This window comes from Ascidiella aspersa, chromosome 9, assembly GCF_963924565.1.
Source record: "Ascidiella aspersa chromosome 9, kaAscAspe10.2, whole genome shotgun sequence".
Taxonomy (NCBI): domain Eukaryota; kingdom Metazoa; phylum Chordata; class Ascidiacea; order Phlebobranchia; family Ascidiidae; genus Ascidiella; species Ascidiella aspersa.
Genome location: NC_139455.1, coordinates 940,204 through 951,937, shown reverse-complemented (window position 1 = coordinate 951,937; position 11,734 = coordinate 940,204). Strand labels below are relative to the sequence as shown.

The following is an 11,734-nucleotide window of genomic DNA, read 5'->3' as shown; positions in this document are numbered from 1 at the left end:
CAAGATTAAAAAATACAGAACTTATTAAAGCAAAAATCAGTTTGTTTGGATATGACATGAAAAATATATTTCACTCTTAAACGCATCATTAGTAGCTAAAAACATAACACAATATAAATCAATGTACGTTAACAAACACGCAAACCAACTGTTCTAGGCAAGCGGTGCGTTGCGCAGTTGCTGATTTGTATCAACGTACATCTGGATTTATATTGTGTTCTGTTTTTAGATACTGATGGTGTTTTTATTAGTGCAACCAGAATATTTTTTTTTAAATCTCTATCATTAATGTGTAACCAGAAACGATTGTTTTTCATCTTTCGGATTCAGGCAGATTGTGTTATTCAAAGAAAAATTCAGAATAAGATTCAGGACTATTTCGTATTTCTAAGGGCGGAACCGCTTGCCATTAAGATGAACCCCATTAATAGGATCAAGCTGGTGAAAACAAATTACCACATATGATTAACTTATAAGGATATCCATATGTTTACCACATCCAGATGTGACACTTTATATTATTAAAGCTGCTTTTTTGGTCTATTTATTTTATGTTTAATTAAAGCAGTCTTATTTTTTTAAGTTGTTCAGCTTTTATATAATTTTAGGGCAGTATAATGAGCAGTAAAAAATAACAGCCAGCCACATCTTACGAAATAATGAACAGACATTAAGCTGGAATTTACTGTCATCAATAAACACAATCAATCAATGGCTTATAAAGCGAAATATTTGTTATTCTTTGGTGACAAAAATGTTAGTTGTTACAGTATCGAGTCTAAACCCTAATAATAAATGTTTATGTCCTACAATAACAGACTTAAGCCGTTAACAGGTAACAGGTAATGGTAAATTTCCCTAGAATGCCGTAAAACAGAGCAGGCGGTTACACCACTGAGTGATTTAATACTGCAAATATTCGTTGGTTTAGAACGCGAAACAGAAGAGTTGAAACAACAAATGTAGCCTAGACAATAAATAAGCACTTCTTTATATGGCCAGAATGTGTAAACGGCACTGGACGCGTTTTAACAACGAAAATGTCAAATTAAGGCAGTAAGCAGTTTTGGATGAGCACATTGTGATTAGCGCTTGGCTTTGGAGTTTTTCGCATTAGTAAGTGATGGATGAACCCTCTACATGCTTTTCTTGTATTGGTCGTAGCTGATGTCTCCGGGTCCCTTCTCAATCATCATAAGCAATCCTCCGATAACAGACATCACCTGCAGAAAATAACTTGGTAAAATTCAAGCAGATGAAGCAGAATTATGAAAATTCATTTAAAACAGTGTTTCTAAATCTTCTCCCGCGGCGCACAGAATACTAAGCGTAGGTATGACAGCGACGCTTTGGCGACCCAGCTCTTTTTACTGAGCTTTGTAAGCTTAAATTAAGGTAAATAACTATGCATCGCGCCGTTGTTGGCTGCATATTTTTAATTATTATTGGTCCTAATTACAAATGGGCCCTAAAAAGCAAGGTTTTTCAACAAATGGTTCGTGACCGAAAGTTGTGTGGCTGTGTATTACGGTTGGGTCGCCGAATGTAGTAGTTTTATGTTTAGATTCATTGATATTAGTTCGAAACAAGTTTTTTTTTTTTAATTTACGAAAATTGCTAGAGCAAACCGGATTCATGATCTATGTGTGTTAAATTCGAACTTTAATATTACTTCTTCTTTGTTCACTTAAAGCTTAAAGCTTACAAAAAGCTCACATATATCTCATATTGTTAGACATGATTTTGAAGCTTTTAAAATTAAGGGGGCTTCATGTCAATATTATCTGACAAAAATAACTATTAATCATTCGAAAAATGTAAATCTTGGTAAGGGTATTATTATCAAGTTATACAAATAGACATTATCCCGGCAATAACCCTTGTTTTGAAACAGAACTGGTGCTATTGAGAGGCAGTTGGACTTCAGTGTGTCGTTGGTATACGACAAATATAAATACAGGACCAGCAAAAACTTTATCGAGGAGTTACATTTTTTCTAACAGCCTATGTTGTGTTTCGTGCCACCGTTTGGAACATGGACAGTTTTTTTCTTGGTAAAAAGTGTCGCAAGGGAAGATCCGTTGTGGAAGTTTGATTAGGCTGTCGTATTGAACAGCGTTTCAATTGTTCGGAAGTAATTGAAGTTCTTGGAAGGCTCACTGGTTCAGTATGCCTTCCCTAAGCTATTGTTGGTCAGTAGGGTTAGATTACAGGATAGACATGAGTTGAATAATAGGGGTTTAGTGGATTTTAAAACGCTTTTCCATATTAAGCCGTAAATGCTTTCAAAATTGTTGTAAATAGCCAAGCTTAGTGGGCACTTTTTTACATCATTTAAACTGCGTCGGTGGTCATCGAAACTAATTTATAAAATAAGATGAGTAAAAGGTTGTATTTCTATAAGTTAGGGGTACAGGTAAGGCTGGCAACTCAATCAAGGGCTTTTTAAAGAAAATTGTTTAACATTGCTGTTATGGGAGTCATACCTTGCGTGGCGCAATATTAAATTAGTTTTTCTAAAAAAGTAAAAATGTTTTGGAGCACATTAACTGGAGTTTGTAGTTAGAAATAAAATAAAAAAGCCCTTAGAAAAGTAGGTAGCATTTTGTAAACGTTTTAAAAAAAACTTAAGGTAATGACTGGAGGTTGGAGTTAGACGTAGAATGAATATCAAAACCAATACAGAAGTAGGAAGCATTTCGTTAACATCTGATGTTGGAAAATGTATTCAAAACTTCTGGATGGGCTTTCTTACGTCTAACGATGCTTCATTTGGTAAAATTAAGGTTAAAGTCGAGCACATTTATTTCACCCAAATACCTGAAAGAAGTCGTATTTGAGGAAGTCGTTCATGATGTTGGAGTAAGACCAGAAGTTGTTGATGGCGAAGTTCATGATGAGGAGTCCGACAACTAGGAAAGTGGCGCAAAGTCGAGCGTGGAATCCAACTGCGACGCATAAGATGCAAGCAATCCCCATCAAGTCCATCGCAACCTGCAGGAAAAGCGTTTGAAACAAAAATCGCAAAGTGACTGAAATGCAGTTCAAGTTGTTAAAAAAATTCCAGACCAAGTAACTGCCAATGTTTTTAGCGATGCAAGACTTTGTTAGGGTATTGGCATAAAATGCAAGCTATCCCCAACAAGTCCATAGCAACTTGTAGGAGAAGGCATTGGAAACAAAAATGGCACAAAAAAACTAAGTCGAGTTGCTTTTAACAAATTAGAAATCCCAGGCCGAGTAATTTACCGGTTACCACACTTTAGCAATCCGACCCTTACTCAGGGGATTGGGATGAAATGCAAGCTATCCCCGTCAAATCCAACGCAACCTTGAAAGATGGCTTTGCAAATAGGCTACACTTTCAGTTATTTTAAAATCCCAGACCAATTTAACAGCCAACGCTTTTAGGATTGGCATAAAACGCCATTAAGATCATGTTCAAAACATGTTGGAAACATGGTTTTAAATAAGTCATTTACAAAAAAAATGAGGTAGTCCTACAAGTCGAGTATTTTTACCACAATTCAACAGTTTCCAAGCTATATTCAATGCTTAACCAAGTCAAGTGAAAAATCAAAAAATAGGTAGAAACATAAATATTTCACAAAGCAAATAAAAATTGAACAACAAAATGAGCATAAATTGTACAAATTACTAAGTTGTTACTTGTAGTATTTCGAATTTAAAATAATAACTCAAGATTAGTCGCAAAGAGCGATGTATAAGAAAGCGTACGCTTTCAACAAAATTAGAAAAATGATAAGTTTTAGAATTTATATTCATAAGCGGACCAAAAATGCGAACGTGAAAATTTAGCCGTTTTCGTCAGAGGTGTTCATTTTTAAACCTTGAAAGCATTACATGGCCATTTTTCTGAAAAACAAACATTTCAAGGCAACGTTTAATATTTCTGATCCAAAAGACGCGAGTCTAGATTCAACACTGGTTTCTAACTTTGTCGGGATAACGGCGCGAGTTCGAACTGTGACCAAGCAGGAGCTTTTTTAAAATAGACTCTGGCATTTTCACACATATTGTGATATAGTATACACTTTTCATGTTGCAAGGGATTCTAGTCGCATACACAAACTGAATACAAGAACTAAAAGAAAGAGACGTTGTTAAATATTTTGATGATTGTATTTTGTCGAGTAAGTAAGGCGACCATTTTCAAGTTCTAAACTTTCCAGCACACTAAAAGCGACCACCATCAACTTCTACTCACTACAGGATGGCACTGATGATCGGGGGCACAACATTGCACACAACCAGTTAATAGTGACGAAAACATAAGGAAAACGGGTGAAACTTTCATTTTGATATCCATATTTTTTTCCATATTTGTTACACCATACAAAGTGGTACATTTCTAAGGGGTGAAAAAAAAATAAAAAAACGGGTAAAATTCTGGTGAAATTTCGTTGTCATCAATATTTTCCCCATATTTGTTCACCATACGAAGTGGTGAATTTTTAGGTGGTGAAAAAATAACAGAAAAACGGGTGAAATTGTGGTGAACTTTCATTGTAAGTCAATCTTTTCCCATATTTGTTACACAATACGAAAGCTTTACTTGAAAGCTGTAGAGAATTGGAATAAATGTGGCCAGTTTCTAAATGATGTAAACAACAAGAGCAAAATTGCGAGGCTGTCGTTTTGATATAAATCTTTCGCCCAAACTTGTTACTTTTACAACTAATAGGTGGAAACAGAATAAATTGAACGTGAAATAAATAAGAAATGTTAGTTAACTTTTAAAAGATCTGAACAAAGCGGGTGCGAATGAAAAAACAAAACATGCTTCAAATGTAAACAATTCCGTTGCTTCCATTGTTTTTAATTGTTACCTGACAGTGGACATTGTTACGTCATTTTTTGAGGCGCCGAAAAACCACATGTTGGCAAAAAGTTAGAGCGAAACAAAAAACAGACAAAATTTTTGGTACTTTATAAAATAATTTACAATTGAAACACTCATAGAAACTTTAGAGAAAAAGTAAAAATTTTTTTTTTGGTCCTAGCTATTTTTTAACCGTGGTGTTCATCAATAAAGTTTCTTTCGTTCGTCAAAGCTGACCCCACCAGGTCCCAGGGAAACCACCATCATAAGGCCCCCGATCACTGACAGGGTTTGGAAGAAGTCGTACTTCAGGAAGTCATGCATTGCTCTGGTGGTTGCATATCGCCAGAACTGGTTCTGGTACATATTGACCGTGAACAACCAGAGAACCAAAACCATGGCGCTGAGCTTGGTCTTGTGTCCGATACAAACCAGAATCATCAGCGCTGAACCGACAATGTTTTGGATTATCTGAAAAGAAAAATTATAATAAACTTGTGTGCTACAAATTTTTACAGGAAATTAAACATTGTGCGCAAATATGAAAAAGTGGTGCTTTAGTGGGACAGGGAAATAGGTTATTTAAAAAAGGAATAAATAGGATTGATTCAACTTGTGTGCTACAAATTTTCACAAAAATTAAAACATTGTGCACAAATACAAACAGGCTTGTAAGGGTATTTATTCTTGCGGACTTAAATATTGATAGAAATTAAAAAATTGTCTTCAATTTTGAACACAAATTTTCATTAAAAATATATTGTGGATAAAACAAATTAGTGCTTCAGTGCAATTGACCAGTAAGGCTTTATAATGTTTACAAGGGTATTTTTTTATTAGAAATTGCGGGTAAAACTCAAAAAGTGATCCAATTAAAATCCTTCATCAGTGTTTTAAAATTTCCAAAAGGATTACTGAATATCAAAAATGGGTTTTGATTTACTCGACCTTTTCAGCCATTTTAAATCTACCATTTGATTAAAATTTGAAAAAAGCACCATGGCATAAATTATCAAGTATGTCAAAAAAATAAGCATTAAGATTGAAAAATAAGTGAACAGTAACACCACATAATTACAGTATTTGTTCAAAATTTCAATTACACCAATTTATTCTGCAAAAAACTTTTAAAGATTGTTTTTAAATCAGCATTTTTTTCATAGGATAGACAAATTATGCAGTTTTTGATTGTTAGGCATTTTGACCCCTCTAGTTAAAAGCAACACCAGAAAAAAACGACAAATATCACCATAGCACAATATAACTCACCTGTCAATTAAATCCCTCTACCACCATGAATTAAAAGCCTTTATCAACAGTTGGATCTACATCTGCTAGTTCTACTTGCTACACAGTACCACCACCATTACTACAAGTGCTGCTCTTGCAACTAAAGGGGTCAAAATAACGCTGCTCCTAAAAGTCTCAAAAACCATCACCGAAACTACAAAAAATTTAACGCAGAAATAGTTCTAGGCCTATGTAGTATATCATAATAGTCGGATAGAAAAGGGTTGAAATAAACGATCTCAACCCAACTTTGGCAATCATACAACAGGATGAAAATTGTAACAATTGTCACAATATAATTATGTACATTATAACATTATACATCCTTAATATCCATTAAAAATGTAAAAATTCTACTAGATAAAAAGTATCCTCATTTAAATTGTAAAAGAAAAAACAAAAAGCATAACATTCATAAAACAAATTGTGTTAATACTAAAATGCAAAGCATAAGCCATATTACACATTTTTTTATAAAGGCATATTACACAATTTTTTTACTTTTAACAAAACTCAAAATTACTTTAAAAAAACATAGCTTTTTTTAATAATGAAAACAAGGGCTTTGCTGCTAATAAACTATAAGACACATTTCCATTTTTAGAACCTAATTCGATTTAATAGATACATGCTCAGCATTGCTCATAGTGTTCAACATGTGCCCACATAACTGATAAAAGGCTCATACTTTATTTTCAACTTTTTTTTACTTTTTTTATAGAATTTCTATTTTAACCTGATGTAAAATCATGGTTGTTTTGTCTTTTAGTACAATTGTAGATTTAAACGCATTTTTTGTAGATTTTAATACAATTTGTCTTTAAAGTACCACATGATTTTAAGGATTTTAATATTTCTACTTTTAACTAGTAATGGTAAAAGATTTAAAGCGCAGTAACAATAAAAACTTTTAATTCGTAAGAAGCCATATATCCTTTATACAATTCTATCAAGACTTACGTCAATAGGGTTAACAGTGAAGTGTAGAAGTGTCATGAACATAAGAACAAGCAGGACACGTCCACTGAGTTGCATGTAGGACTTTGGTGTGTTTTTGTCCAGCTGTGGAACTCCAGCGAACAACGATCGTGCTTCAGACTTGCTTTCTGCCAGGAGAAGCATCACAGCTCCGACCAGTGCAAGATTTCTGCAGAGTTAAAACACATGACAGTTTTACAAATGTAAAGTTTATTATGTATGTAGGCAAACTTGGATTGTCTAATGATCTCTAATCCAATGAATTAAAGCAAAGTGTGACTAATTGTAATCCAATTTGTGAATTGCTGTAGTGTTTCAATTCTAGTTCTAATCTAGTTTGGATTTTACCAAAAATGATATATACTTTGTTTATCAGCACTTTTAGCACCTCAGTCAGAACAAATAATTTGAATTAATAATCCTGGGATGAAACAGCTTGTAGTCAATTTTTACAGTATACTAAGAATAGCCAAAACTATTAAAATTAGCATAGGAATGTGTGCGGTTTCTATTCGTATAAGACTTTTTAAAGAAAATTAAATTAAATTGATTGTAAATATTCTATAAATTGCCTTGCAGACTAAAGTTTAGGAAGCACTCAGTTAAAAGTTCAATAAAACACGTTTGACAGCCACTAATCTATTTGACACTGACCTAATCAAACTTTTAACATGTCCTTGTTGTTTTAATTAAACGTAATGTGCCAGTAAGTTAACATGAAATGCAGCAATAAAGCGCTCCAAGCTTTTCACATGTTGTTACTAATTTAAACAAACCATTAATTGGTAAAATAAAATGGTTTACATAAGTATAATAAAATAACAACAATGAAAATATGCAGTATAATTTGTAAGATGTTACATACCTAGCTAGGAATTTGATGTCCCACAGAATACTGTAAGCAATGGTTTGCAATCCTATGATGAAGAACAGGGTGCCACACATAATAGGGACCTGAAAAACACCATAAATTTCTCCAATAAGCAAAAAGATATAGCAGCAATACTTACAGCAAACAGTTTTACTTAACTTTTGTAATTTTGAAGCAGCAATATACATAAAATTGCTACTCTAGTAATAGAGATTTTTCTCAGTCATGAATAAAAAAGTAAACCATGCAATTAAAGTAGAAGACACTAAAAAAGGTTCACAAAATACATTTTAATGATTTTTATTAAAAACTTTGGCATATAACAAGCTACGACTAACACACTGACTGCAAAATAAGGTCATAAACACCTAATAACTAACATTTAGTTTTATTCAACCCCAAATTTTCATCAGAAAGCGTTTAAAAACATTGTTATTTTTAATTGAAAAAAGGCTCACACAAATTGCATAGGTAGCACAATTCTGTAAAGAACAACCATGATCAAGATAGCTCACCTGTTTCCTAAGTAAGACGCCTCCACACGCTCCAACTTGCCCGAACATATTAATTAAAACGAACATAGAAGCGATAAAGGATCCACAACTCCAGGTGCTAAAAACAAAGAAGTCGGCATTAGGAATTGAAAGTTAATCAGCTGACCAACTATGCAATTTAAATAAGGAGTTTGTAAACTTGTTATATTTGGAAACTTGAAAATTACTTTTATTTACAATTACCAAGGTTAGAAAAAAAATTTTCAGACTTGACTTAACAAGTAAAATTAACAATCTGGATGTGAGTCTAAATAAATTTTAGCATGCACCAAATGCATTTTTTCAATTAAATTTTGTTCTTTCATAAAATTTATTACATTTTACAACTTATATTTAAATATTTCAATTGGAATATACATAAGCGATATAAGCATATACCCAATAAAAAATTATACAAAATTAAGTTAAATTTTTAAATTAAATATATTTTTCTCAAAATGTGATGTGCCTCCACATCTTTAATCAATAATAAGAATTTATATAACTAAAGGCTAACTGAGCAATTTAGTATTTCAAAAGCGTGTATTGAAGGGCGCCTTTTGTATGACTTTATACCCATTAACTAGTCCTCAACTTGTAAAAAGTTAGTGAGACCTGGTCTAGTATTGTCATAATTCTAAACATTTTATTGAAAAATTAAATAACAATGTTTATTTTTACGTCTAAAGCAATTTGCACTGTTCGTCGATGTTCAATTCAACACTAGTTTTCATATCTCATTTTCCACAAATGCCCTTTTTTAAATCTTTGTATTCTTATAAAATCCCATAATGCCCATCACATCACATTACTTCAAAAATAGAACACAAATGTGCAATTTACAAGCCTTCAGTACAAACGTACTACAAGGTACCTTGCAATATAGTCGCGCTGTTCGCCCCACTGCATCCACATTCGGATTCCATCTTCGATAAAAGTTGACACAAGACAAAATCTTCCCAAATGTGGCAGGATGTATTTGGTGTGTCTCAGCACCTACAAGTAACACAACATATTGGTACCAGGGGTTCTATACTATTTTAATGCAGACCTAACATTATATTTCTGTTTGAAAGGACCAGTCTAAAAATGAAGCTTTAGAGCTGACATAATAAATGATGTCATACAACAAGTGAACTTAAGAAACTTATATTTTTAATTATACATCAAGATTTTAACAGATCCCAGTTTAAGAACACCTGCTATAAACTATATGGGAAATACAGACTTTAAAACATAATTGCATGTTCTACAGTTTTGTGTAGAAAATGCTATGGTCAACAGAATAACAAATTTGTTTAAAAAAATATTTACGAGGAACTTAAAACAAATAACCTAAAATCAAGATAGAGAATACTTACAGAATTTTGGGGAAACATAGGTAGTTTCAAAGCCTTTTTAATACATAATTTAATTTGAACACAATCAAAGTCTTTATGACAACCCTGAATATCCTATATTGCTCCTTTTTGTAGTTTAAATTTATGATAAAACTTACATTATCTGCTGCATCTTCAGCTTTGCTCATAAACGAAGCCTGCGAGGCCATTATTCACGTCAGAAAACAACAATGGTTTCTATGAAAAGTATGGTTTAACCATTTATTGTCGTTCCAACCATTCACTAAACAGCTCCACAGGAAAATAGTGCAGGCAAAATTATACCGAAAACAAAATGTTGTCTAGAAAAAAAAACAAAATTTATGAAAAATATCAAAGTAAACCAATGTGGAAAGAATGGCAACAGAGCCAACAAACCCTCGCAAGCATAAAATTTAAACATAATTTTTCCAGAATTTAAAAAAATTTCAGAATAACCAAACTTTTAGGCATTTGAGCAACTTTTTGTGGCTAAGCAAGTACATCACAACCTGGGGTGCACCTGATCAGCCCCATTTTATCAGGCGTACACCCTCAAAATTTCATCAAGATTGGACATACTTTTCAGACTGGCAAATAAATAAGTTATTATTCAGGTAACATATTTGGGCGCTCTTTCACTATTGTACGAAAAATTATTAAAAAAAAAAATTCTTCAAATGACGCTTACCACAACACTTATTGTTTGGGTTAGCGTTTGGTTGAGGGTGGGTCAAGTTATTATTAATAACAAACATAATATTACTTGACCCACCCTCACCCAAACGCTAACCCGCACCCTAACCCAAACAATATGCGTTGTGGTATGCGGTATTATTATTATTTTTTTTTTGCATAACTTTTCACGTACAATAGTGAAAGAGTGCCCATATTTGTAAGGCAAATTCATTTTTGGGTTGTTTTGTATTTTTAACCTCTGCATTGTTACTGACAAGAAACCTTATATGATAAAAATCTATTTTAGTTCTTGTAAAAGTGTTGTGCCATTTTTTGCAAAATGTATAACAATTTGTACTATAATAGAGTTAACTAAATTTAAGGTAACATTCTTAGCCTGGGAATTTAAAGACAAAATTATGGAAATGGATTAATTTAAATGATAATATATTTTAACGAAAGAAATGCGAAAGAAAAATGCATTTCCGAAAACTCCAATCAAAGCCTTATTTGGTAAAATAAAGTTGCAGTTTTATCCCAAAAATAAGTTACAAATTGCATATTTCTAATTAGTATTTTACTAACTACGCACTTTTTAATTAACCTTCAACCGTTAAAAAGCCATGCAACAAGCCACGTTTACTTTTATTATGTTTAAAACACCTTTTACCGGTTAACAACAAACTCTCGGGAAATCCCGAAACAAGTTTAACATCTTTCCCACAATGCAACTCTTCGCCACGTATTTTGTTGCACTAAGTGGCGCTAGACGAAATACCGATCGTGAACAAAAATGTCGTCCAAAATAAAAACTTTTTTGTAGAGAATGGCGAGTTTAAAATATTTAACTGAGTGTGTGAGTGATTTGAATAATATAATATTTTTTTGAATTTATACCTGCATGATTACATACGTTTTTGTCCGAATTCTTGGAAAAAATGCTGCTTGTTATCGTAAACGACGTAGACAATTAAATTCCAAGGAATTCAACTTTTTTATAATTTGGTTTCACTAAATACAACTAAAACACGATTTTACACTGAAGCTAACCTCACTTCTTACTTTCGAAATGAATTAGCGGTACTGAAGAGTTTCGCAACGTAGCAAGTTATTTCGCCGCCAACCTTCTAAACCAGTGGTTCTAAAACTGTTCAGTGACACACATTTCGAAAATCACTAGTTT

General features: G+C 32.8%; 1 protein-coding gene across 2 annotated transcripts; it reads right to left on the bottom strand.

The window, feature by feature from the left end:
• Positions 1-115: 115 nt before the first annotated feature.
• LOC146131784 (surfeit locus protein 4-like) lies at positions 116-10,192 on the bottom strand. 2 transcript variants are annotated; one of them, XM_083397906.1, is made up of 7 exons: positions 10,014-10,192; positions 9,390-9,511; positions 8,498-8,594; positions 7,977-8,065; positions 7,094-7,280; positions 2,821-2,994; positions 116-1,223 (listed from the first exon to the last, which is right to left on the bottom strand). In XM_083397906.1, exons 1-7 carry the CDS (start codon positions 10,062-10,064, stop codon positions 1,137-1,139), a joined length of 807 nt encoding a protein of 268 aa, XP_083254032.1. In that variant the 5' UTR covers positions 10,065-10,192; the 3' UTR covers positions 116-1,136. The 2 variants fall into 2 exon arrangements, with proteins under 2 accessions (XP_083254032.1, XP_083254031.1); XM_083397905.1 differs by lacking the exons at positions 116-1,223; positions 2,821-2,994 and adding an exon at positions 4,119-5,314.
• Between the last annotated feature and the right edge of the window lie 1,542 nt (positions 10,193-11,734).